The sequence below is a fragment of the Nesoenas mayeri genome, assembly GCF_963082525.1.
Source record: "Nesoenas mayeri genome assembly, chromosome: 25".
NCBI classification, from domain to species: domain Eukaryota; kingdom Metazoa; phylum Chordata; class Aves; order Columbiformes; family Columbidae; genus Nesoenas; species Nesoenas mayeri.
This window is the reverse complement of record NC_137549.1, coordinates 4,395,093-4,422,594: the sequence shown is the minus strand read 5'-3', so window position 1 is coordinate 4,422,594 and position 27,502 is coordinate 4,395,093. Positions and strand designations below refer to the sequence as shown.

The following is a 27,502-nucleotide window of genomic DNA, read 5'->3' as shown; positions in this document are numbered from 1 at the left end:
GATATTACCTACGGCAATGATTAGGGTTAGAGCCATGCTCTTAATTGTGGGTGATTGTAAGAGAATTTCAAACCCTGCAGGGTTTGGAGGAAGAAGAGTGGAAAAGCTCTTGCTGCCTCCGATGTTTGATGCTGAACCAGGAGAAGAATCCGTGGGAACTCAGCCAGGGGAGATCGATTCCTGGGTCCGAATCCACCCACAGGAGACGCTCCTGCTCTGTCTGTGCTGCCTGGCTCCACCCGCAGCGCGGGTTCGTTAGTGCTGCTGGTTCGTTAGTGCTGCTGGTCCGTTAAGATGCTGCATCTCCCACCCTGGGCTCCCCGTCCTGGCCCCGTCCCGCGAGTGTGACGATGTGACAGTGTGCGTGCCTGGGCTCCAGCCGAGCCACTGACACGGCCTGGGTGCAAAACCAGGGGTTTGCGAGGTTTTGGGTGGTTCCCTTGGGTGACACACGCTGCGGGGGCAGGGGACGAATGCAGGGACAGTGGCAGCACGAGCTCCCGCCACAGTCAGGCCCACGGAAGAACCCCGGCCCCACTCGTGTCCCCTGCCCCACGCGTGTCCCGCCCCACGCGTGTCCCCGCCGGGCCCGCTCCTCCCCCCGCCACGTGGGACGGGCGGGATCACAGCGGTGGGGCGGGGCCAGAAAGGGGGCGTGACCAGAGGTGGACGGGACCAGTGACGTCGCTGTCACTGGCGGTGCGAGACAGGCGGGGTGGGCGTGGCCTATGCCAGAGTGGGCGGGGCTGCAGAGCGGATAGGCGGGCAGGCGCTGCTGGGGCGGGCACGGGGGCGTGGCTAGGCAGGCTGGGCGTGGTCATGCAGGTGTGGGCGTGGCCGTGTGGTGAGGGCGGGGCCAGGCGGGCGGGGGCGGGGCCGAGCCCTCAGCTGACCGGCCGCCATTTTGTCGGCGCTGGGAGCCGAGCGGAGCTGTGGCCGCCGGGGACGCCCCTGCCCGCCCTGCACCGCGCCGGGGGACAGCGGCCGCGCCCCCGCCTCGCTGCTCGGGATGTGAGCGGCCCGGGCCCGCTGGTTTCACCCGCCTCTAGCGGTAGCAGCAGCAGCGGCCGCTCCCCGGCCGGGCTGAGCCCCGAGCGCAGGCCCCGCGGCCCGGCCCGGCCCCGCCATGGCGCTGAAGATGGTGAAGGGCAGCATCGACCGCATGTTTGACAAGAACCTGCAGGACCTGGTGCGCGGTATCCGCAACCACAAGGAGGACGAGGTGAGCGGTTCCCGGGCTGTCACCGCTCCGGGCCGGGGAGCCGCCTCCTGCCCGCGGGAGCCTGCGCAGGCCCGGGTCCTGGCCCTGGAAAGGGGATGTCGTTGTTTTGGGGAAGGTCCGAGCAGGAATCAAAAGGAGGAAGATGGCACTGGGGTGTTGGGCTGGAGGGAAGGGCTGTGTGAGAGGAATAAGCGTTCGGAGAGCAGGGAGGTGTTAAGGGAGGGTCACACTTGGCACTCACTTTCCCTTTGGGTGCGTTATGGTGGTATTGAGGTCCCTGGTAGACAGAACAGCGGAATTCCTGCCTCTTGCACTGGGTTCTGTTACTGTAGTAAATGAAACGTTTTTCATCATGAAGCTGGTGTATAGGAAAGCCGAGTTCAGTCATCATTCAGCTTTCAGATTATTCACGTTTATACCTTCTGACTTAAATGTGTTCTTGTTTCTAAGTTTCTGTGGGCAGAAAGCAGCTGGATGTCTTGGCTTGTTATTCTCTCTTGTGTGAGTGGCTCGGGATCAGGACATTAGTACAGGTGAAATAACACGTTCTTGATGACGAGTTATGTGAGACTTTCCCCGCTGGAGTGTCAGATGTTAATTGGGAGGTAATGGACACTAAGGGTATCATTTACGTTCATCTCCCAGTAAGGATTCATGGCCTTAGAAACTTTCTGATGAGCGGCCTAAAGTTGTGCTTTGCTGGAATATCTGTGAGTTGCTGTGGAGCTGGCGACAGGCTAAAAATATTTGTCAACTACAGTGACCCTTCATGTGAGTACAATATCCAAATGGTGTCAGCTGGGAGAGCTGTAATCATGTAACCAAATGAAATAGTTTGGAAAACTATGATCTTCATTACTGGTGCTGTTGGACAGAAATACAAAATACAGCTTCCAAAACCACCTGAATGGTCAAATGGCTTTTAAGCCTGTTGTGCGCAGGACAGGGTGCTGTTTGTTAGTGGTGTTACCTGGGAAACTTATACTTCTATTTTAGCATATGTTAAATTTATCGGTGTTTTGGTGAGGTAGTGCTGGTATGAAGTGTGCAACGCCCAGCAAAATGTGGAGAAGTGGAAAGAGCATCTTTATATGGACACGTAAGGCATTGTACTCAAAGCTGGGACAGGTGGACGGAGTTTCTGTGGAGCATGTCCCATAGCACACTCAGACCCGCTCTGTATGTGCCAAGCGGTTGTCACCTTGGTTCAGACCCGTGTTTCTCCATTTTTGACAGACCTCCAGCGCTCTTACTTGATGGTGATGTGTTCATCCTGAACCGCGGGGACTCCTGAGCACACACCCCAGGGCTTCTTGGGAAGTAAATGAAGTGCCACGAGCTCTTCAGCAGCAGATTTTAAGTGTCCTCAGCTCCGTGGAGGAACTGAGGGGGCACTGAAGGTACCTGGCGCTGTAGCTCCCGTCCTCACTGCACAGTGCTGAATTACCTGCCAGAGCCCCTTCGCATTTGAGTTTGTGGTCTGTATCCGAAGCTGACCCATTTCTTTTGAGTTTAAAACACTGAGAGTGGAGTGATGGTCTCGTGTGAGGATGAGAGCTCAGATGGGAGGTAACACAGTCGCTGTTCCGTGCAGACATTCTGCCCATTTTCCAGCCTTCTGGGGAAAACTGGAGCTGCATCAGCCTCCTGCGAGGGAACGCTGGCGTGGAAGGAGTGAGGCAGTGTAAGGCGTTAGATCTTTTCCTGGTTTGACATGTCGTGTTTACTTTCCAACAGCCGGACGAACGCTTTAATCTCTGCGGTGTTTGCCGGCACCGGTTCGAAGTTGGAGGGAAAGCCACACCTGCAAAGAAGGCTTGATCCTATTTCCTTCTCCCTTGACCTTCACTTCTAGTATCTCCTTCTCTTTCATTTTGAAAATGAATCCTTTGGTAGTGAAAGCAGCGAGTCTTTCATCTGCTATTAGGTGATTTTGTACCCTAAGGAGTAACTTCTTGCACTTTGTGTCTGCTTTTTATGGATGTGCTACACAGCAGGTCCAAGGAGTAGGGGCTTGTACCACAGACTGTGAAAAGTATACCAGATTTTCCCTAGGTATTCCAAACTAATAAATTATTTCTGTTTAGGAGTGTTCTCCTGAATGTGAAATAAAAGAAGGGGATGACCCTTTGATGCTGTTTGACTTTTGCATAGTGTTTTGCAGTTAAGGAGTTTGTTGGTCCCAACAAGGAGGCTACTGTCAGATGCTATGGTGAGAGGTTCTTTTATAAAACTGAAATGATGAACTAACAGAAACAGAGATATTAAATGAGGGGTGCTTTGTTCTGTTCAGACCATAGCCCTCTGTTTCAGTGCCTTTGATTTACTGGAGGATGCTTAAGGAGGGAGAAGGAGTTTAAGAGTCCTGCCCGAAATGTCTCCCTTGTCTTTCAGAGAATCTGCTGCTTGTGCATCAGGATTAGCACTTCACTTCTTTGGGAATCGATGCTTTCAGGAAAAAGCATATTAACATTTTCTTGTGGGTAGTGTTTGGTGATAAGTATGTCCTTGCTGGTTTACGTTTAAGAAGTTGTTTTATACAGGAGCAAAAGGAGCAATTGGTGTTACTGATTGCAAAAAATAAACATGAATTTCAGTTGATAATGAAATGCTAAGCAGAGGCATGTTGAGTGTGCGTGCTGTGAAATACGTATTTCCCTGCTCAAAGACAGGGCTCACCAAACCGTTCTCGCTTCTTAGTGACCGTTACCTAAGGACGGTGGACTTGTATTGTTAAAAAAGCCCTTTTTCCCTAAATACAGCGCTGCTGTGCTTGGCTGCACACTCAGCTGCTTTGCTGACACATTTGCAGATGAAATCATTCCGTAAGGAGTTTTGAGGAATCTTTTAACATCACAAAGTCCTTTGGGCACAACCTGTCGTCCGTGAGGCTGAAGCCCATCTGATGGCTTGGCCTCTGGCCACTATTGCACTGTCACCATCGAATGGTGAGGATTATGGGATGGAACATAATAGGAATTTTGAGGAGTGCTCCAAAGCTTGTTGATGCCCAAGACCGATCAACCCAGCCCGACCGACGGCGTGCAGGTCGTCAATAACAGGTCACTGGTGCTCCAGCAGTTACTCTTGTCATCTGTGTGTTCATATCTTCGAAGGAAGCTCATTATTCCACCCACTTTCAAGTGGATCTAGAGTTGCTATTGTTAATTCTCTGAGCGTGTGAATCGCTGGAAAAGACAAAGTCGGAAATTGAAACAACACACAAAGGAGGGTTGGATAAGGACCTCAGCTGGTAAAAAAGCAGAGTAGTGGTGGCCGGCAAGGTGGCCAGGCCTGTGTGACAATGTCCCTTATCTGCTGTGTCACGGAAAATAAAGGGCCTGGGGCTGCAGAACATGAGCCAAGATGTGGGTTTTCTGGGGTGATTACAAGCAGAGAGCAGCAGAGGTTTTGCATTAGTGCTGCCTTTCATTAGCTTTTTGCTTTCTCCTCTGGTAAATATTCCTTAATTGACTGTGGCGTAAGTGGGGCTAAAAGCTTTGTTCCCAGTGCAGATCCTTCAGTAGCTGTCCCTTCCGAGGGTTTGGAACGCTCCAGGTGGCTTTTCTCACATCTTTAAGTAAAAGTTCTGCCCAAATAGTTCCAGGGGGGAGAAAGAGCTGCTGGAGCCTCATCCTCAGAAATGGAGTGCCCATCGCTGCACTTTTTGCGAGGTCGGTGGAAGAACAGACAGAAAATTCAAAGTAAAATGAAGATAGTATCTAATTTTCCGCACTGTGGACGTCTTCAGAGAGTTGTTTATTTGATGCTTTTTGATGCAGCTCTTTGTCCCAGTGCTGAGTGCGGAAAATGTGGCCTTTTGTGATTTCCTCTCATGTCAATGTCCACATGAGTGATTGAAAAACCTCTTCCTCTGCGATGTGGGTTAGTGAACATATTGAGTGTACAAAGAGTACCCTCAGGTTCTTCGCTTCGAATGGCAGCACGTCCTGTTTCTGATGCGATATGAAGAGCAGCAAGGGAACCTTTAAACAATGTTCATCAGAAAGACCGAGTCATGGGACCACTCACAAAGAAGCATTTGTGTTCCTGGGGTTATTAAAAAACCTGATGGTTCATGCTGGAAAATAGAAATGCTTCATAATCCAAAGGGCAGTCTGCTGAAATCCAGGTGGTAGGAAGTATAAAGATATTTGAGTGAGGTACAAGGTGCCGAAAATAACATGGCTAGTAGAAGCTTTAGTAGCATCTCTCTGGTCTTAAAGGTTGTCTGCTCAGGTATGATTTACACAGCACGGGCCCCTGAGGATCGTTTAATTGTTGTGCAATTAAATTAACAAATCCTGTGATCAGACTGAAGACACGTTGGGTTTCACATTGAAGTGGGAGACTAAATGGATCAGTTTTCTTCATATTGCTCATTGCTGGCAGCGCTACTCTGCAGATTAACAAAAAGTTAATGCCTGCTGATCCTTTAAAGCTTTCTATAAATAGGGCCTTTCGTTCCTCGGAGTCTGTTAGGATTTGAAGTCCAGCCGTGTTGGAGGGGCTTCCTTCTGCTCTTCCAGTTCCCGGAGTTTGGTTTCAGATCTGTAATGTGCTTTTCCACTCTTTGGAGGGGCAGTTGCTGGTTTATTTGGGTCCCTGGTAGGCAGGGGGCTGGGGACTCAGGACCCCATATCTGCCTATGCAGGGCTTCTCCTTCCCCTCCTGATCGCACTGTAGTTTGTGTTCACCTCCCGAGAGGTTTGCAGGAAGCTTAAGCCGGTGTTTCAGTATTTTGGGGATAGGTGCTGTGGGAAATGCCAGCGATGCTTTGTGGCGATGGACGTAAAGACTGAGAAGCTGCGCGTTGGAATTCCGCACAGGAACCGGTGCTGAGCAAGACGTGGCAATGAGAAAGACGCGGGCAGGATTCTGTGACGCTGTCCCAGCGTGTTCTTGTGTGCGCATCAAATATTCAAGGCTGGGTACAATGCGCTGGGAGATCAGTTGTGTGTTGTGTCGGTCGTTCTTTCAGCAGCTCTGATCAAGTGTGTGTTTGCTACTATGAGAATTTGTTGGGTTTGGGGGTTTTTTTTTTGTTTTTCTTTTTTCACTTTAAACTCAAGAGCTTAAACTTCCCATGGGAGTTACCTGGACATGAATCTCTCTCAGGCAATGGGTTTAGAATCCAAATCTCCTGCTTCCCTCCCACAAGCACAGATGTGATTGATTGGAAAGGAAGGAAGGACCTGAACTGTAAACACTGTGACATTCCGCTTGCTGAATGACCGAGAAATGAGTACAAGTAACTGTAGTGTGTTGTGAAGCAGGGAGAGGTGTTCTCACCACAGCTGGGGTGGATGGTGAGGAGTGGAAACCACTGCAGAAACATCTCCGTGGACTTTTGGCCTTCTAAGAGAGTTGTGAAGTTTCTTGTTCAGTAAAATCTTTGTCAGAATTACGTGCTCACCGAAATCGTGTGTGTGAAGTCTGGTGCTTGCACATGAGCTCTGCTATTTCTCCTCACTAACATGCTCAAAATCCACAAAACTCATAATGAGTACAAATTATTGTTTATTTTCCTCAGGCAAAATACATCTCCCAGTGCATCGATGAGATCAAGCAGGAGCTGAAGCAGGACAACATTGCCGTGAAAGCCAACGCAGTCTGCAAACTCACCTATGTAAGTGCTTTGCTGGGGAGCAACGTGGTCCCAGCTTTACTTCTCTTTAACGTCCTGCTGACTCGGAGCTGCTCCTGGGTCCGCCTGCTCTTCTCAGAGTACAGGTGAAAATGCTCCCACATGTGTCTGACATCAAGGGCTCCCTGTTCCCGTTCCGCTCATCGTGCTGGCGTCAGTATTGGTACAAATTTCTTTTATTGAGATAGGTCAGGAAGCTAATCTGATTTCAGACTAATCCAATTTAAAAAGTTGTTTTCAGCCGGGTTGTTTCTCATCGCACCATGGCGTGAGCGCTTGGAGCTGGTGTTTGTTTCTCTTTGCGCAGCCCTTTGTCAAGAGGGGGAGGAGGGAAATACCTCTGAAGAATTATTTTTGTGGTTCTGTTCTGGTTTTGATTTAAAAGCAAAATCCGGGCTGGGGGGGGAAACCTTCACAATGGTGCTTATATAACTGCAGCTGTGTTACCTGGAATTAACGCAGACTGCTCAAAACTTGCTTCTGGTGGAACCTGGAGACTTCATTCACATACTGCGAGTGGCGTAGAATGGAACATTACTCATAAACTCAAGATGTCTTATAGTGTTATTTTTAGACTCTGGTTCCATCCTCAGTGTTCTGAGGTATCTTGACCCATTTTCTTGAGTCTCTTATTTGCGAAGTTTCTTACTGTGGCTGCTCTGCTCGCAGTTACAGATGCTGGGCTACGACATCAGCTGGGCTGCTTTCAACATCATCGAGGTCATGAGCGCGTCCAAGTTTACATTCAAAGTGAGTGTTCGGTGTAACTCCAGCTGTACTTGCCAAGCTGCTTCATTACTCTAATTAATGAATACATTGGTCCATAGTTTCCAAATTGAGCTTTAATACCTGAAAGTCGGGAGTCGTGGAGCATTATTCTTGCTTTGTACTGACAAAATAAATGTAATATTCTCCATTTCTCCTACTGACAGTCCTGGTTTATTTGTACATCTTCATGGTAATTGGACCTGTGTGTACTAAAAAGTAGAGGAGGTGAAGCTAGTTTTAATATCTTGAAGACAGATGTATTGTCACTGGAGATATTACTTGTCTGAGATTAGGAAAGGGGATTTATACCAGGAAAGAACAGAGAACCTTGTCACGTTATACAAACCTCCTGCCTCATCTTTTTAGTGTTGCTCATGAAGCTACTGGTGGTTGCTCATCTAAATGTTGTCTGAACTTAATTTTCCCTTTCTCCTCCTTGCCCTTTCTAGAGAATCGGTTACCTAGCTGCCTCCCAGTGCTTTCATGAAGGGACTGATGTAATTATGTTGACTACTAATCAGATCCGAAAGGTAAAACTTTTGACTTCAGTTCTTAATTTTTGCTTGCTCTGTCTCCCTACTTGTATTTTCCAATCTGTATGGATTATTCCAGAATGTAACGGTAAGAAAAATGTCCCCATTCCTGAAGTAAAAGGAACCGTCACCTGGCTCCACAAGATTTCCATTCGCGAGGCCTGTTTTCGTCTGGCAGTAACAGATCAGGCTCTTGATTGCTTGTAGAACGGTGCTGACTGCATGTAGACTTGTGTTCTGTGTTCATGTGCCCAAGTGTCTGTGTTCATTTTCACGGAGTTTAGCACTTGAATGGTTGGAGTTATTGGGGTACAGCATTATTTTCCTAATCTTCAGATTACAGATATATTTGTAAAGCTCTTAAGTGTTTAAAGATCCCTCATGGCCATCATTAAACCCCAGGCCAGCTGTACTTTAGCAGATGTTAGAGAGCATTCCTGTTCATAGCTGGTATAAATATTCCCATGCAGTAGAAGTTCTGCTTCGTATCTGTTGAGCGAATGAAATTGGGCTGAGAAAATTGTTTCTTGACATTGTGTGTGATCTGGAATGTTTGAGTGTGTTTTTCCTTTTCTAGGACCTGAGTAGCCCTAACCAGTATGATACTGGAGTTGCACTGACTGGCTTGTCCTGTTTTGTTACTCCAGATCTTGCCAGGGACTTGGCAAATGACATCATGACACTGGTGAGTGGAGAAGGTTGGGACAAAACACAACACTTTTTTCCTGTAATTACAGAATGTTAAAAGGTTCAAAGCTGGTAAATAAATTTAGAAGTATTGCACGTGAAAACCAATGGGTTGTTCTTGTGGGTTTTTTGGGGAGCCTTTGCAGATCTTAGCTCAAGATGATGACTTGGAGTATTCCTCTAAGTTTTAGTGATAAATGACAGTATGTAGCTCTCCCCTCAAAGCCGCGTGTTCCAAAAGTAGGTGACATTTTGAGACGGTGGGGGGATATATGGACCTAGAGAAGAGCTCTGGGATCACAAACTTCCTAAGAACCCGGTTGCGATGGTTTCATTCACAGATGTCTCACACAAAGCCTTACATCAGGAAGAAGGCCGTGTTAATCATGTACAAAGTTTTTCTGAAATACCCGGAGTCCCTCCGTCCCGCATTTCCTCGCCTTAAAGAGAAACTTGAAGATCCAGATCCCGGTGAGTGGATTTCAGTAGATTACTTCTGGATTATTTTCTCTTTATTAAATTCCAGCTCTGAGTCCAACCTGCTGTCGAGGCTCCTCAGTGCCACCTCGGTGCAGTTCAGCTGCAGCACAGGGAATTTGCAGTCGCTCTGTATCATGGTCACACTTCTGCTTGGTCTTCCCTGGCACCAAAACACCATGAACTTGTTGGAACAATTTGGTGTGCGATGCAGTTCTCCGATCTGCAGTCGGTTTAGAGACTTTTTATTGCATGGGTGGGACTAATCTGGTGTGGACGTGGAAGATGCATCTTCCAGGGACAATGTTTTAAAGAAGGCAAAGACACACACAACCCACACCTGCAAACGGAGGGAAGAAAATACCTGTTATGGAGGGAAGGACTGCTCTCCACTAGAAAACCCAGACCATCCAGAGTCACATATTCCAAACTGAGAATAATCAGCTTAGAGGATGAGCAATTAGAAGGGAGTTAACTTGTCTAGTTAGATTGAAGGACTCAGTATTTTTGTGTTGTATTTAGATGTGTCTAATTAATACACCATAAAGAAGCAGGAATGTTTGGAAGTGTTCTGGTGGGTGGGATTATTGGTTATTATATTGTCGTGTCCCACAGCCAAGCTGCTCGCAGTAAAGCGGGAAGGACGCTGGTGCTGTCCTGCTGTTTCTAATACCGGACCCAAAGCAGATCCCCAGCTTGCTGATGTATCAAAAACCAGCCAGAATCCTGTGTTTAGTTCCCTGCCTTGCGGTTGGTGATGGGGCTGAACCACACAAGGCTGAATCTTTATCTGCTGTTGTCCTGGGGGTTCTGCACGAGAAACTTCAATTACAATTAAGGTTGTAAGATGAGGTTTCTGCTTTTCCTGCTCGTTTTGCCCAGGTGTGCAGTCTGCTGCAGTGAACGTGATCTGTGAGCTGGCCCGACGCAATCCCAAGAACTACCTTTCCCTGGCTCCGCTCTTCTTCAAGTTGATGACGTCGTCAACCAATAATTGGGTTCTCATTAAAATTATAAAACTGGCAAGTATTCTGCATCTGTGTTCGCAGGATTTGGGTTCCTGTTAATTACCTCAGGCGCAAAAATAGATTTTTCGCCTGGAGGTGTAACTACCATTAAATCCAAATAAAAAGAAACGGGGAATATCTTCTAATGTTTGTGAACATAACCAAAGAGACAGAAATATTTTAACATAGCTTGGTTTAAATATAGTGAACTGAAATTTAAATCACGTTTTTATACTGTTTAAAAGCAGCTGTTAAATCCCTTTCTTGTCTGCATTTCTTTTCAATAGTTTGGTGCTCTTACTCCATTAGAACCAAGGCTGGGGAAGAAACTGATTGAGCCTCTGACCAACCTCATCCATAGGTTCGTACGACAAGCGTTCTTTGGTTGGCCAGGGCTGGGGACGTGCCTGTGGTGGGTCAGTTGTCAGGCCTGTGGATGCGTTTCTGAATGTGTTCTGAGCCTCGATATCTTGGCTTCAGGTATCACGAGATAATCGCATCAGGACTGTTCCTGAAAAACCCGAGTGAGACATAATACCTTAAAGGAAAATCTTTGGGTGCCTGTCAGCATGAATTTCTCCAGAGAAGGCAGGAAAATTGGGGCAAATTGCTTTCCTTTCACTTCATTTTAAGCCAGAGATGACTATGGAGAATATATAAAAACTCTGGCTTAAGAAAGGCTCAGCTGTATATTTGCCTCTTCTGCTCACCTACAGCCACCAGAGCACAGCAGGGAGTGCAGTGAATTCCCCCTCATGCCTGTGTCAGCCCAGACACAGGCATTGAGTCACCACTTCCATCCCCATCCCAGTGTTACGGTGCTGGTACTTGCTGCTCCTCCCAGATTATTGGTTTTAAATATTCAGTAGTCCTTCCTCCCCCCGGACAGTTTTTAAGCGAGAACCATTTGATCTGGTTTGAAGCTATATGGAACAGAATACTGGCAATTTCTTGTGTAATTAAAGGTGTTAACTAGCGCCAAGATATTGCTGACAACTCATCAAAATGTGCTGGTTTTATTCCTTATTTGAAATACTTGATTTCTGTTTCAGCACTTCAGCCATGTCTCTCTTATACGAATGTGTGAACACGGTAATAGCAGGTGAGAACTGAAATTTGAGACCTAGAAAAAAGAATTATGAACTTTGTCATCAATTAACACCATCTGTAAACCTTTTTTTAACCTCATGTATTCTATAACTGAAATAAGTCGCCTGACAGACTTTGTGTTGCTGTGTAACTGAAATCCTGTGCTGTCCGTCGGTGACGCTGAGTCACTACAGCCCTGCTGTCATTACTCTTAAGGCAGATGAAACTGCAGTTTGTCTAACAACTGTCTCTCCTGCCCCGAGACCCCCAAACAAGAATAATGTGGGGTCTCGTGAGCCGAGCTGGCCTTGCCCTTGAGCTGTTGTGTTATTGTGTTCCTCGGAACGCAGAAATACTCACAGGAATCTCTGCTTCTGGTTTCAGTGTTGATCTCCCTGTCGTCTGGGATGCCGAACCACAGCGCAAGCATCCAGGTACAGCACTGGGCTTGGCTGGGGTTGGTTGCATAGTCATCTTTAAGGCTTTTAGGGCTCGCAATAAGCACACCATGGTCTTTTCTTCCAGCTTTGTGTTCAGAAGTTAAGGATATTGATAGAAGATTCTGACCAGAACTGTAAGTATGTTGCTTGTCTTCATGGAAGCCTTGAGCAACCAACCACTGGGGAGAAACCGCAGCAGCTTCAGAGCAAGGAGCTGTTTCCCCAGACACTTTGCTCAGTGTTGTAGTGTCTGGTGCGTTGTAAACAATTGCTGAGGTTTTTAATGTGGAATTAAGATTTCACGCTCAACAAAAACCAGCGTTTCTATATTTGGAAAGAAGTTTTATTTTGTCTTTCGCAGTGAAATACCTGGGACTGTTGGCTATGTCCAAAATCCTGAAAACACATCCCAAATCAGTCCAGTCTCACAAGGATCTCATTCTCCAGTGTCTGGATGACAAAGATGAGTCAATCCGACTCAGAGCTTTGGATCTCCTGTACGGCATGGTGCGTTTCTACACGGATTTCCTTTACTCTCCAGTCCCCATGACCCCTTAGGAGGAGATCTCACAAAAACATGCAGCTTTCTCTTCCCTCTCTCCCCAGTAGCCTTGTGATAATAAGGATTTCTATGTTGCTGTTAGGAATTCTGGCTCTCAGCTCTCCTGCAGCATTGGTCTTGTAAACTTGTGCTGCCTCTGCTTTAATAATGACGTTGAAAAGAAATAAATGGATTCCTTTTACGATGTGACTCAGGTTGGGGCCTGGAGAGATGGTTCTGATTTCTTAATACACAACACAGGTCCATCAAAGAGCTGCTTGAATGGACTTAGAGGGACTTGACAGTGTGGGAAATGGCTTAGTTGTGTTTACCGCTCCAATACTTCAACAGGTGTCGAAGAAGAACTTGATGGAGATAGTGAAGAAGCTGATGATTCACGTGGATAAAGCAGAAGGGACGACGTACCGGGATGAGCTGCTGACCAAAATCATAGACATTTGCAGTCAGTCCAACTATCAATATATCACAAACTTCGAATGGTCAGTGTTTTTGTGTGTCAACTTTGAGATCGTCAGCAGCAGTAACAGGTGATTGCTGACAAAGCTGCGTCCTGTTGGCTCCTTGCAGGTACATAAGCATCCTGGTGGAGCTGACCCGGCTGGAGGGCACGCGGCACGGGCACCTCATAGCGGCGCAGATGTTGGACGTAGCCATCAGAGTTAAAGCGATTCGCAAATTTGCCGTTTCCCAGATGGCCATGCTCCTGGACAACGCTCATCTCATCGCCAGCAACACCCAGCGCAACGGCATCTGCGAGGTGCTGTACGCCGCTGCCTGGATCTGTGGGGAGTTCTCCGAGTAAGTGCGAGCGCAAGGCAATTCGAGCGGCTTCTGTTGAAAAATTCTCTGTGAAGACTGATGAAATGTGGAAATGTGGAAATTTCATCTGTCCACTCTGTCTTTATAGGCACCTCGAGGAGGCGAACCAAACTTTAGAAGCAATGTTGAGGCCTAAAGTTACGACTCTACCTGGCCACATCCAGGCGGTTTATGTGCAGAACATGGTGAAGCTCTACGCCTCCATCCTCCAGCAGAAGGAACAGGCTGGGGAGAAGGAAGCAGCTCAGGAAATTACACAGCTGATGATTGAGCGTTTGCCGCAGTTTGTACAGAGTGCGGATCTAGAGGTTCAGGAGAGGGTAAGAGAACAAAATGACTTCGGAGTTTAATACACAAAGTCTCTTGTTGGTAGTGGAGCACACGTGTCGCTTTTTGTGGACGTGCATGGTTTATAAAAGCCGTTGTTACCAGTGGATTGGTGCGTTTATTCTGTACATCGTGTAACTAACTCAGTAAAAGAGAAGCTCTAGAACTAGAGTGGGAAGAGTGGTGACGTTTCATGCTGAAGCCCCAATCTTATTCTATCTTTTACAATCTCTGGAGGCTGCTTGCCACAATTTCACCCAAAACAATTTGATTTTGAAATCATACAAGCACGTAAGGGCAGGAAAAGGGCACAGCTAGAAGAGATGGTTAACATGGGTTTTCTTTTTGATTCAGTTTGTTATTAATTCCGAAGTTGCTTCTGCATTTGTTTTCAGGCATCTTGCATCTTGCAACTAATAAAATACATTCAAAAGCTACAAATAAAGGAAGTACCTGTGGCTGAGGAAGTCATCGCCCTGTTTGCTGGCGAGCTGAACCCCGTGGCTCCCAAAGCACAGAAGAAAGTCCCTGTTCCAGAAGGGTAAGGTTCCTTCTCTCTCCCAAAGCCTTATTTAAACTTAAATAGTAAAGCTAAATATGTGATTAGAAAAACTGGAGTATACAGGGGTACTGAGTTAAACTACTTGTTTACCACAATTCTTACCAGTTTGGACCTCGATGCCTGGATCAATGAACCTCCGTCAGACAGCGAGTCTGAAGAGGAAAAGCCCAAAACGATTTTTCATGATGAGGAACAGAGGCATTCCAGACACAGACAGCCAGAAATAGATGAAGAGGAACTGGCCAGAGTGAGTGAATGTCAAAATGCTGTTCCCTGTGTAATTCAGTAGCCGTGTTGTAAGTGCTGCGAGAGCAGTCGGAGCTGTTGTGGATCCTCCCTGTAGCCAGGGAGCCGTTCTGCCCTCTGCAGCTCAGGAAACTGCTCATTTGATGGGAACAAAACATGTACAGTTGAATACATGTAACATTTTAGGCATGTGGGACATGATTCCGTGTGCTTTGCATTGGCAGGAAAAGAGGCAGAAGCTCGTTTTTGTTGTAATGTGGCCATTCTCAGTAGTTATTCCACCTTTCCTGCTTCTGACCTTGTTTTCATAAAGAATTTTCACTTTCTCTCTTTGCAAAAATGAAAATAGAATCATTTGGATTGCCATAAAAATCTGGTGTTTGGGAACTCTCTACAACTAAAAAGCAAAGGGAGAGTTCTGAGAAATATTAGTTATAGTAGTAACAGCACTTGTAGTTATATCCTAGTGTGTCTTGTAACTCAAAACTGGTTTATCATACACAAGCTACTGTGCTGTGGTCTTCATGCAACTAGTTCTGTATTGTTCCAAAAACACAGGGAGATTTTGCACTTTGCCTTTTATCTCTTTGCTTAGAAACAAACAGTCTAACTGCAAATGCTCTTTGGTTTTAGCGTCGAGAAGCCCGGAAACAAGAACAGGCAAACAACCCGTTTTACATTAAAAGCTCTCCCTCCCCGCAGAAGGTGGGTGTGAGTTCCCATTTCTCGCTGATCTCTGGGATAATTGCGTTGTGGCTCTTGCTGAGTGTCAGAGCTGCCGCTTCCCTCTGGGACGTGCTGGTTTTCACTGCGGTTCTGATCGCTTCCTAGTGTGCCGATTGACTGGCTGCCTGCAACTGGTTTTGTAAGTCTTGCTTGTGTTGAAAAACAGCAGCAGAGCTAAAAGCCTAGCTGGAATTGGGGTCTGTTTAATAGTTGTCATCTAGCTTTACAATACACCCTGCTACCGCACAGGATTTGTTACTGCGCTGTTCCGTCGGTAGCCTTTAAAATGTCCACTTAAAGGATTAAACTGTGTGGTGTTTTGAAAAGTGTCTATTTATATAGATGTGTGTCTGGCGATGCTCAGAATATAACAGATTTTGGTTTTCCCAGCGATACCAAGACACTCCAGGTGTGGAACATATACCTGTGGTCCAGATCGACCTTTCTGTCCCCCTAAAAGTTCCAGGTAAGCGCAAATAATATTGAAAATTCATTACAGAAATGCAGTTAAGCAAAAGGAATCATTCCTCCTTAGGTTTTTAAAGGCAAGGAATGTTCTTAGGCTCTTAAATATCTCCTTAACTTTCATGTGTGTGTGCTGTTTGAGCGACCAGTGTCCGTGCCGCCTGACAGCAGTTTGCCTTCCCCCGCAGGAATGCCCATGTCTGACCAGTACGTGAAACTGGAAGAGGAGCGAAGACACAAACAGAAACTGGAGAAAGACAAGAAAAAGAAAAAGCAGAAAAAGGAGAAGAGAGGCAAACATCATCGGCACAACTCCCTGCACACGGAGAGCGAGGAGGACATTGCTCCAGCTCACCACGTCGATATCATAACGGAAGAGATGCCAGAGGTCAGTTGTGTTGGTTGCTGCTCCGAGTTCATCTGTGTGCTCTGTTGTTTTTCCCCAGAACTGCCCTCCGCTCGGTATTGTTGCCGTTCAAGAGCTCTGACTTCTTGCAAAGCTGTTTAAGAAGTGACTGATTGAGATGGTCCCAGGCTGTTCTTTGCCTGAGAAGAAATTATTCTCTTTTTGTGCACAAAAAGACCAAAATTGCCACTGAAGCTATTAAAAAAACCCAACAAAACAAACGATATGCATCACTGCTATAAAAGTAACACTGTCCAAATAGTCACTTCATTTATTATGCTCTGCTGCCTTGCTTTGACATTAACTTGCTGTCTAGTCAGCAGGTTTGCAGCTGATGATAATTAATTGCACATGCTAATGATGTCATGTGTATTTGTTCCTAAAATTTCCTTTAATCAAAACCGAACGGCAGCAATTCAAACCCTGCAGTTTATGAAGAATGGTTTTCTGTTCTAAATTAACCGTGTAACTCAATGCTGCATTAAAGTGCATTGTTGGTGTGACTGCCTGACTGCCGGCTGGCCTGTGCCAGCCCTCAGTCCTAAAAACTGCTGTGGGGGTGCAGAGCTTCAGTTTTGAAGTTGCCTGTGGTTTGTTCCTTGAGCGGACGGTCTCCTTATCTCTCCCACAGAACGCTTTGCCCAGCGATGAGGATGACAAAGATCCAAATGATCCATATAAGGCCCTTGATATAGATCTGGATAAGTAAGTGACAGTTTTCTGTGTGAATTTCCTCAATTGCTGGCCAGAATGTGTGAGGGCAGAACCGGGGCTGAACTATCTACAGTCCACTAGGTGAAGGACTGAATCTCTTGTGTTTTGGCTGTGACCCTACGTGGCTGGACACAAAGAAGAAATGTTATTGTGCTGAGGGTGCTGAGAGCCTGGCCCAGGTACCCAGAGAGGTGGTGGATGAACCATCCCTGAGACATCCCAGGCCAGGCTGGACGGGGCTCTGAGCACCCTGAGCTGGTAAAATGTCCCTGTCATGGCAGGGGGGGCACTGGGGAGCTGTGATTTTCTGTGGTTCTCTAATCATCTGCGCTTGGGCTCCTCCTGCAGCACAGGTGATAGATGCTGAGCTGCTGAAGTAGTGGGAGTTTGGGCAGGGAATCATGTTGTGTGACTGAATGGGCTCTGAAAGCGCAGACAGCGTAGCTGGGATCCGATGGGGGAGACTTAGTCTGAGCTTTTGGGTGTCCCAGCATCTCTCTGATCTAACCCGTGTTGGCTCCAAGTGTGACGTGTGTTCGTCTGAGCTCATCTCACAACCGCTGTACACACGCCAAGCCTGTTCATTCCGCTTTGTGACTGTTTGACCAGTAACACGCATTTCATAGCATCCCCGTTGCCCTGTGGATATTCAGTGTGGTTCCACTGTTGAAAAATATTGTTGTAATGTGATGGAGTGAGCTGTGTGTCATAACCGTGACCAGAGCCTGGTCCCATTCAGCTGCTGGAGCAGTTTACAGAGCTCCCAGGCCGCAGCGCTGCAGACAGTCCCTATGAGCCCCCTGAGAATTTACTGACAAGTATTGTACGTGGAGATTTGGGTTTTGGCTGCTATTTTGCTAAATGGCCACACTAAAAATAATTGTGGATTTATGGTCCATGGATGCCTCCTATAAGGTTTGAGGACAGTACTGGCATGTATAGCATCTGACACCGAACTTGGGAGTCTCTGCCGTTCTCTGCAGTTCTCAAAGCTGAAGGGGTTTGGCCCCTCGGTACTTGCAAAAAGAGCGATGCAGCATTTTTGAAAAGTGAAAGAATGGTTTCTGAAAAACATCGTGAGCTTGTTGCGTTCACAAATGTGTAACAAGAAATGAATTCCTGACTACAGACCCTGTATTTGCACAACAAGCCTCAAGAGCATAGAAAACGCTGAGCAGGGAGGTTTGTGAGCGCTGTGCCCCAGGAGGCACCTCTGGGTTTCTGTATCGTTTCCATCCATCCCCGTGTCACACGAGTCGCGTGCTGTCCTGTCGCCTTTCCTCACGTCTGTCCTCTCTCTCTCTCCGTGCTTGCTCTGCTCTGTCTGTGTCACGCTCGCACGCAGTCTGGTGTCAGGAAAGCCTTCCAGGTAAGAACGTACCGCTGAGTGGGACACTAAATACTTGAAGGGTGGTGAAACCATTGAAATAGTTGACCTTTACATTGGAGTGTGTTCCGTCACTGACTCTCGGCACCACCTGTTCCTGTGCAGGTATGTGTGGAACAGCTCAAAGATGAGATCTGGTTCCTGTTCACACAGACCAGGTCTGTCTTGCCTTTATAGTGTCTTTTTTAAAGTAAAAGGTGAATTGAGTCTTGTTCTTCCTGCAATATGGGCACAAAAATTAAGGCAGGTGAAACCATAGAAAGCTTCCCGAGCTGGAGTTTGCTGCACAAACGTGAAAGTTAATGTAAGTAACAACTGTAGAAATAGAAAACGAAGCAATTGGTGAACTTTTCAGTGATTCCTGGACAGTGTTTAACAAGAATGGAGGAGTTTCTGTCGTTTGTTTTTCCCTCAAGCAATGGATTTGGGACACTGTAAATCTGAGCTGCTTCCTCATGCTGTTTGGAAAGGGGTATCTGATATTAAACACAAGTTTCTACATGTAATGGTGAGCTCAGGTTCACAGTGTAAACTGCCAGAGTGAGATAATTTCTTGCTGAAAACAATTTCCAGTTGGAGTGATGTGTTCATCAGCAACAATAAAGACACCGTTCAAGGGCCGTTTGAGCCGGCCTGCCCTCCCTCTGCTGGAATTCCCACCCCAGTGCAGATGCTTCCCACTGTTGCACATCTTTACTCTTCTTTGAGAGCAGCTGTACAGAAACGCCATGTCTCTGTGTAGGTATTTGTAGGTGTTACTCAGCCTACAAGTCTGTAGTTACCACTTTGAAGAGTAATGAGGTGTCAGCAAGAACTTGGCTCTCACTCACCTTTAAATAATTTCTATTTATTTCTGATCCGCAAGGGCAGTGTCTGCGGTTACATGAATAAGCTTCTGGTACAGAGTATGTGCTGATTTAAGATTTTAGGGGCTAAACTCTTTAAAGAAAAGGTGTCTCTGTTTTTAAGACCCTTGGCAGACAGTGAGAAGCTGCCGGTGCAGAGGCACAGGAACGTGGAGACCCCGAAGTCACCGGACGCAGAAGCTCCCCTGGAAGAGAAGAAGAGCAAGAAACCCAAAAAGAAAGAAAAGAAACACAAAGAAAAAGAGAGAGACAAAGGAAAGAAGAAGGAGAAAGAGAAAAAGATGGTAGAGGAGGAAGAAGAGAAAAAGGTGATTCTCCAAGACTTGCTTTATTTTAGAAACTGCAATTATGGGCCATATTGCTCTAAAACGCAGCCCCTGTGCTTGGAATGTCTGAAATGACCATTGGTGGTAATTTGCAGGTGCTGCCAGTTGTGTCTGGGTTTGGGGTTTGGATGTGTGCTCAGAGGTTGAAGTTAAGCTGCTTGAACTGTTTGCTCTCAAGTGTGTCGCGGCACCTGTATCTGAGCATTCTGGAGCAACGCATTGCTGTGAAAACTTGAGGGTTTAATGCAATCAAAACTACTCTAATGGTTTTGTTTTCGCCTGAAATGCAGGGGGAAGACCTGGATTTCTGGCTGTCGGCCGCGGCGCCGGCTGTCCACAGCGCGCAGCCGCAGGTCAGACATGGCCAGAGGGTTTTCCTGCTGTGGTGCGGGTGCTTTGGGCCGCTGCGGGAGAGGAGGGGGGGACGGGCGGCGTCTCCTCCTTCTGCTGGGAAGCAATGACGTTTGATCTGCCCGCTTTACAGACACCGTCACTGGGGGTTTCAGGCTCATCCTACTGTGCAGATCAGTAGATAGAAATACAGGTGCAGCTGCAGGCTTGGTGGATTTTAATATTATTGGTGGCGTTTAATCTTATATTATTAGTGTATGGTTTTATTTCCTAGTATGAGCTAGACACTAGCAATATTAATAGACATGAGACTGATAGAAGAAGTCTCGTGAATTTTGATGGGAGATTTTAGAGGAAGACACAGGGAATATTGGGGGATGGATTCCTTGGAGGAAATCTTTTGTACCTTGTCCTCGAGTGATCACATTTGCCAGGTTTCAGAGACATAAAATGGAAGGCTTGATACCTTATTAATGTAAATTTTGAAATAACAGTTGATGGTGGGGTGTCACTGTTAAGATTGGGAGGGATTCAGTTGTTACAGCTGCGTTCTGTTAGTGTCATAACCCTCCCGCTAATCCACGCAGAGCGAGCCTGATGTGGGTGCTGCTGTTGTGGCTGAACCTCCAGAGGTCAAAAAGGAAGAAAGGGAACAGCAAGAGGAGGAGGAGGAGGAGGATGAAGGGAAGGTAAGCGGTTTAAGTTGCCAACACCCTTAGCCATATTCTCATCGTGTCTCGTATTCCCTAAAAAGAAGCACATAGGAATTACCAACAGTTCGGTGTAGTGACCACCTGCAAATAGGCAGCAGTGGAATGTTACCTCCTCAAGGGGCTCTAAACACCTGAGGTTTGGTTGTTCCTTGAGTCAGGGAGTAGTTTTAAAGCTGAGCTATAAGTTGAGATCTGGCCGCCTGCTGATCCTGGGCTGCACGGGGTGAGTGAATTGGGACTGAACGCAGAACGGCAGCCGGGGTTAGGGAGCAGGAGCTTTGCTTTGGATTTCTGTGGCTCGAACTGGAAAGATTGCTAGAGGGGTCAAGATGTAATGAACAGAAATATAGAGTTTCTTGTAGCTGCTTCTTCTTCTTGGTAGAAATCCTCCAAGCATAAGAAGAAAAAGCACAAGAAAGAGAAAGAAGAGAAATCGAAGGATAAAAAGAAATCCAAGAAGAAGAGTCATCACAGCGAGGAGGAGCCAGCGGAGTCGGTGCAGAACGGAACACTAGACGACGAGCCACTACCAGTGAGTAGCTGTGTCCTGGGCAGACGCTGAGCGGGTTTGGTGGAAGGAGTGACAGCTCTTATCAGAGAGATTAGCGATACTGCAAACGTGATTTCTTCCTTGTTTTTCAGCCTATGTCCAGTTACCGCCTTCTTGCTGAAAATCCATACATTAAAATGGTGAGTGTTTTGGGTTCAAATCCAGATGTCTTATCTTTCTGTGTTCTCTAAGAGAAGGGGGGATGCTCTGGGACAGTACAGTGACTTTATGTAGCCAACATTGAACTGAGCAACTCTTTACATCCCAGGAGGCAGAAATACAACAACATTCCGCTTCCATTCCTTTGTATGTCCACTCAACAAGTTTTTAAGTTGGTATTTTCCTGCTGCTTGGTGGTACTGTGGAGCCGATCACCAGTGTGCTTTTCATTATCCTGTAGCTGTACCAAGTGACCTTCATTTTGAAGCTTTCTCTGTTCTGCTCAGTATTCTGTTCTGGCGCTTTGCTCTTTGAAGTTTCTGAGTCTTTTCTGTGATTTTATTTATTTTCCTTCATTTGCAGACCTATGACATTCAAGGAAACCTCCAGCACGATAGTCAGGTTACCGTCTCTGTTATCTTCGAGAACAAAAGCACTAGCTTCCTAAAGAGCATGGAACTAAATGTCCTGGACTCTCTCAACACTAAAATGCTCCGACCAGAAGGATCATCAGTACACGACGGGATCCCTGTGCCCTTCCAACTCCCCCCCGGTACGCCCAGCTTTGCACAGTCTGGTCCTGCACTGCCCTCCTGTGGAAAGAGCCGGTTGGACTTGTGGCCATTGGCCGTTTTCAGGAGGACATGTCCCTCTGTCCGGCATTCCCGGTCCCACCGTTCCCTGCCGAGGATGAGCCTGGCAGCGCGGCCGCGAACGCGGGGGTTCTGTCCCGCAGCAGCAAAGCCTGCGCGCAGGGCTGGGAGCGCGCGTCTGAGCTCCTTGTCCCGTGAACGTGCCAGCAGCACGCGCAGGAATCCCAGTTCCCTGAGGAGCTGTGGGGTTTAAAATGAAACAGAGCTGTAGATCTGTGAGCCGTTAGAACCCGCTCTGGATTTGTTCTCAAGCTGTTGTCCCACCGTTCTAATGGGCAGAGGCCACATACAGGGAATGTTGGCGCTGATTTGGATGGGGAGCTGAGCGCTTAAGAAATGTTAGACGTGGAGATGAAGGGCAGTGGCTTTGTACATAGTACAATAAGACAGTCAGATCGCTGAACTTTGAATTTCACTTCCTTCACCAAAGAGTTAATTTGAATACCAAAACAGCTCACAGGAGCCGTCCGGGGTGTAGTGACTCCAGGGTGCATTTTGATCCCCCGGGAGTAGTAGCTGTGGGGTAGTGTTTTATTCTATATAAGGCAGTTTGTGACACACACTTGTGTATTGGAAGAAACACATAGAAACATTAGGATTCTAATTAGTTCGGAAAACTACTGGGAAAGCCGTCTGTTTTCCACTTGCACAAACAGTTTTGGGACCTTGCCGCTGTGCCATCCCTCACGCAGGCACTCTCGCCATAACCACCAAATCCCAGCCACCGCTGCTGCTTCCAGAGCCCGGGAGCTCAGTGCTGTAAATCCACAACAGGAATTGTGCGTGTGACTCTTCCAACTACATGGAAAACTTCAAATTTGATTCAGAAATAGTCAGTGCATCAAGCTTAGCTGCTGCTGCTCGGTTTATTCTAACCGCGATGTAGATACGGAACGCGTTTTCTGACCGGAATTCTCCCTCTCCTCTCTCCACACCAGGAATCTCCAATGAAGCCCAGTTTGTGTTTACACTTCAGAGTATTGTCATGGCTCAGAAGTTGAAAGGAACGCTGTCCTTTATAGTCAAAGTAAGTGCAGCTTTTAAACTCTGCTCCTCCTTCCTTTGGAACCGCGTAAGGGAGCCTGACCCGGGTGGAAAGCACCGCTTTCGAGCTTTGTTTTTTTAGGCATCATTTCATGTCTGCTGCGCCAGCCCATTCTGTGACGTGGGAAGTATTTTTACATGACATCTTGTGCAGAGAGTGTCCCCAGTAGTGCATTAAGCATGTCCTAAACTGTGTGGAAGCAGGCAGCCTGAAATGTGTGCCACATTGTCAGCTGGAAAATCACCGCCCTGGCGCATCTGCCAGGGAGAGGAGCCCACGCGGGTACCGAGATGTGACCCACGGTCTGTTTCTTCTGATCTCAGTTACCCGAAGATCAGTTGGATGCTGCCTCGTTCAGGGCTGGAAAAATAATTATTAGATACAGTTAATAAGGATGGAAAGCCAGAACAAGAGCTGAAGGCATTATTTAATAAGTATCGACCTGTGTCAGACTTTGTGGGTTTCTAATCTTAATTAAGTAAAATGATCAAAGAAGGAGCTGCCTGACAAGCTCAAAGGAAGTGAGTGGGCACAGATGTGGCTACTTCTGGGTCAGCCATTATCTCTATTATAAGAGTTTCTTAAAAATAGAATCCTAGTCCTATTTTCAGTACCGGAGAATCTGGGAGATTAATTTATTATTTTGCTGGGAAATAATGGACTGTAAAACCACATCTCCAAGCATTAGTTTAAATTCTATCTGCTCAATGTATTTCAGCAGAGTGCAATCAAAAATGCAGCCAGATCCCTCCGCTTGTGTCCCTTATCTGCTCTGGCGTATGGAGCAGCCGGGCTGCCCGGTCTCCTCCCTGGGGTTCTCGGGCTGATCCTTGGGCTCTACCAGAGGGAGCTGGGCCCTCCGGTTGCCGTCGGTGCCTGTTTGTAGGTGGGGTGGTGCCTCTTCTTGCTGCCTTGGGGCTCCTGTTCATCTGCTTTCCTTTGACCTGTTGCAGAATGATGAAGGTTCAACCCATGAAAAAGTAGATTTCAAATTGCACTTCAGTTGCGCTTCATACTTGATCACGACGCCTTGCTATAGGTAAGTGCGCTTCAGGGCCACGGCGCCCGTGCTTTTGCCGCCCATGTGGAGCTGAGCTTTGGCTGCAGCCGCCTGTGCAGGACACGCAGTGCGCGTTCGGCCATGGCTGCTCGTGACTGCTTTGATTACAGTTTGGTTATCTTGTGCAATGTCTGGCTGTTAAAGTATGTCCAGCAACGTGTTTCGAGTGATTGGGAAGGAGCCGTGTGCCCTGTGGACTGGCAGGTCGGGTAGCTCTGGCTGAGGTCCTGGGTACCAGTGGAGTCTGGAGTGTCGTTCACATATTCGCTGTAAACCCATTTTGTGCACTCTGAGATGTCTTGAGGTCTGCATGGGGCTAATGTGGCAGGTTACACTTGAATTTCGAGTACGAGCGTTTACTTTCCTCCTTGTTTTGCAGTGATGCTTTTGCCAAGCTGCTCGAGTCTGGGGATCTGCACATGAGTTCTATTAAGGTAGATGGAATCAGCATTTCTTTCCAACATCTACTGGCAAAGATCTGTTTTCATCATCATTTTTCAGGTGAGTCTTTGATGCCGGGCTGTCTGCGAAATTCCACATCCTAAAATTCCTGCTGTGCTTGGCAAGTACAACACTCCGTGGCCTCAGCAATGACAGCGGGTCGTGTCCAGATTAAATGCGTTTGGGAGAGGAGTTGTTTTGGGAATACATTGGTGTCCTCAAAGCGTACGATGTTCTTCCAAATGAGCTCTGTCCCTGCGCCTTTGCTCCAGCCCCGCAGGGCACGTGGCGGGTGTCACGGGATTCACTCGCTTGTCGTTAGGGCTGGGACTGTTCTCTGGAGCGCGTGTGCTCCACGGTGCTGCAGCCTCCCCCTCTCCCCAGCGCGTTGTTTCGGTGAGCTATCCAAGTTTGGATTTACTAACAAACACACAAGTACTGGATGAAGCAAAACAAATGGCGGTTTCATCATGCTCTAGTGGCTGCATTAGATGTTGCCTCACTCAAAGCGTTTCTGGGGAAGAGATCTTCCGTTCTGATCAGCGCTTTTTGCTACAAAACATTTGCAGCTCACTTGAAAGGCCAATGACTAACCCTGCTATTGTGAAATAGGCCAGATAGGAGCCAGGCACGTACAGCCTCTCTGGCTGGCTGCCTCCTCCCCTCGCTCGCCAGAACTTCTGCTCCCCGAGGCCAAGCAAAGTTGCCGATCCTCTGCACGGGCCGCAGCCTCCTGTCGAAAGCTGTCCCACTAAACGGAAACTCCTCCTCTCTTTCAGTTGTGGAACGCGTTGATTCGTGCGCATCCATGTACAGTCGTTCTATCCAAGGCCATCACGTCTGCCTACTGGTAAAAAAGGTGAGAGCGTTGGTAACACTCTGAAGTAAGACCTGGGAGAAGCTGAGTGTGCAGCCTGCCCGATCTGAACAGAGTGAGGGAAGTGTTCCTGTCCACATCATCCGGGGCGATTCAGTTCCTCTGGCCTGGCAGCAGTGTTTGGTTGTACCTCCCGGGGTCCCGGTGGTGCAGGGGTGGGTGGCAGCACCGGTGGCAGCACCGGTGGCGTCTCCGGAGCGCGCTCTGCTCAGCCCGTGTCGTTCTGCTGCCGCTGCTCCCAGTCCGGTTTGGCCGGGACAATCCCTGTTCTCCCTGCTGGGAAGGGGAACTAACGTGCTTCTTGTTTTCCTTCTTTCCAAGGGAGAGAACTCTGTATCCATAGATGGGAAATGCAACGATTCCACCCTGCTTAGCAACTTGTTGGATGAGATGAAAGAGACATTGTCCAAGTGCTGAATATCCCTTAGAAAATACTCCAAGGACAAGAAACACACCTAATGTGTAAAGACGAGCAGACCCAAGTGTTAAGTTTCTCCCTCGTACGCATGTACTATCCTGGGGCACGTGCTTTTCAGTTAACTCCACCATGTTTGCAGTTTAGACATTTTAAGGCTGTATGTTACCTTTTTATTTCCAAACTTTTTACAAACTGTGGTGTTAACCCTTTCTAGCCCAAAGAGATCCTGGTGGCGTGACTGCAGGCGGGAGGGAGCGGCGGGCGCCGTGTTCCGCGGCGGTTGACCCCGTGGGCTTTGCCACCCGCATGGGCTGGTGGGTGAAGCAGAAGTTCATCAACAGTAGCACAGAGCCTGTTGCTCGTGCTTATTGCCAGGAAGGTTGGCGTGGTCCGTAGCCGTGGAATGTGTCTTTGGGGCTGCTGTCGTTGATGTATATTTTTAGCAGAGGCTGGTGCTGGACCTGAAGGCCTCTTTATTTTTTCTTTTTTTTTTTAATATATATGATTTATTATTATTATTGTTATTATTAGATCTATTGTGATCAGCATATAAACATCCTCCATCTCCTTGAGCTAATCCAGATGAGCCCTGTGAGAACTGGGAGGTTCGAGTTTATGTTTATAGCAGTTGCCTTGAGCCTTAACCTCCTGTTAGCGACGGCCGCCAGAGTAGAGAGCGAACGAAACGCGGGCGGAAGGTGTTACTGTTGGGTTCTCTGCTCCTGTTTCCACCCCTGCAAATGGAGCCTGTCACTCCTCTCCCCTTGGAGCAGCCTCTGCTCGTGTATTTTATGAGTCCACTTCTATTTCACATTCCTGAAAAGTCAGTGTAGCAAGAAACTGGAAATCCAAAGGGGTCTGTTCCTGCTTTTTTATCGTTTTGCTCACCAGCGGAGGTTGACCACGGCCAGGTTAGAGAAACGCATGCACGCAATCCCTCGTGCTCCGCGCGGTTTGCACGTTCAGCCCTGCCCCTCGGTGCTGTGTGGTCACGGACATTTCGGTGTCCCCGCGCTGTCCCCGCGGGTTTGGTGGTGCCGGTGGAACGTGGGGGTCCCTCCTGCGCGGGGGCGCAGCGAGCAGGGGGAACACAGGGAGGCTCTGCAGAGCGAAACCCATTCTGCGCTGCTGACATCCTGCTGGAAGGGGCCGTCAGCCTGTCCTTTGGAGATGCTGAAGCCACATCCTTCTCCACAATCTCTTTCTTTTCATGTTTCGTCTTTCCACCCCAGTTCTGGCGTGCGGTTCCACGGCCAGCGAACCCAGAGCCCGCCTGAACGGTTTTCTTGAGGCGGGACCGAGATCGTCGGCTGCCGTCCCCGCAGGGCTGCGGCACGTCCCTGTGTCCCCAGCACCCCGCGGGGGCCGCGCTCAGCTCGCTGTGCTCCTCCGGCTGTCCCGTACAGACCCCGCTCGGGGGGTCCCGTTTGTGCTGCAGCCGTTCCTCCGCTGCTGAGGCTTTGGTGTTGGTCAACCTCCCCTGGTTACCGGTTTGTGTGTTAGAAACTGAACATATTAAATTGTCTGAAAGGATAATGTTCCTCGATTAGTGCTTTTTTTTTTAAAGTCATGGATGAAAACTGTCACTTTAGCATGTAGAGTCTTCTCTTACGGAATCCTGTGCAGTGATTCTAGAATTTTGAAACTGTATGATGTGTTACATTCACAAATTTATTTGCTATCAACATTCCCTTAAAAAAAAAAACCAAAAAAACAACAAAAAAAAAAAAAGAAACAAACATCCCACAAGCTGCTGTAATGATTTTGTGTCAAGATGATCCAATAAACTTTCAAAACAAACTCACATTTTTGCCTTTGTAAATCATCCTTTTATAAGATCCGGTGATGTCGCAACAGGAACTGAGACATTTGGTTTTGCTGGTGCTCCCAGTGGTTCCCAGTACGAGCAGAACCTCTGCAACCCCCTCCGAGGCGTTTCATTAAAACTTAACTAAATAA

At 47.6% G+C, this 27,502-nt stretch overlaps 1 protein-coding gene across 2 annotated transcripts; it reads left to right on the top strand.

The window, feature by feature from the left end:
* The first annotated feature begins 907 nt into the window (after positions 1-907).
* Positions 908-25,581, top strand: AP3D1 (adaptor related protein complex 3 subunit delta 1). Of its 2 annotated transcripts, XM_080359213.1 has the most exons (32): positions 908-1,222; positions 6,756-6,851; positions 7,539-7,619; positions 8,087-8,167; positions 8,748-8,855; positions 9,199-9,328; positions 10,217-10,356; positions 10,629-10,702; positions 11,394-11,443; positions 11,815-11,864; positions 11,956-12,004; positions 12,232-12,377; positions 12,763-12,911; positions 13,000-13,230; positions 13,340-13,571; positions 13,974-14,119; positions 14,246-14,387; positions 15,020-15,091; positions 15,503-15,578; positions 15,766-15,965; positions 16,615-16,688; positions 19,054-19,258; positions 19,567-19,629; positions 20,215-20,316; positions 20,723-20,872; positions 20,983-21,030; positions 21,413-21,602; positions 22,641-22,729; positions 23,701-23,786; positions 24,187-24,308; positions 25,028-25,107; positions 25,447-25,581. In XM_080359213.1, the coding sequence occupies exons 1-32, from the start codon at positions 1,127-1,129 to the stop codon at positions 25,540-25,542; spliced, it is 3,654 nt and encodes a 1,217-aa protein (XP_080215339.1). In that variant the 5' UTR covers positions 908-1,126; the 3' UTR covers positions 25,543-25,581. The 2 variants fall into 2 exon arrangements, with proteins under 2 accessions (XP_080215339.1, XP_080215340.1); XM_080359214.1 differs by lacking the exons at positions 6,756-6,851; positions 7,539-7,619; positions 8,087-8,167.
* The last annotated feature ends 1,921 nt before the right edge of the window (positions 25,582-27,502 follow it).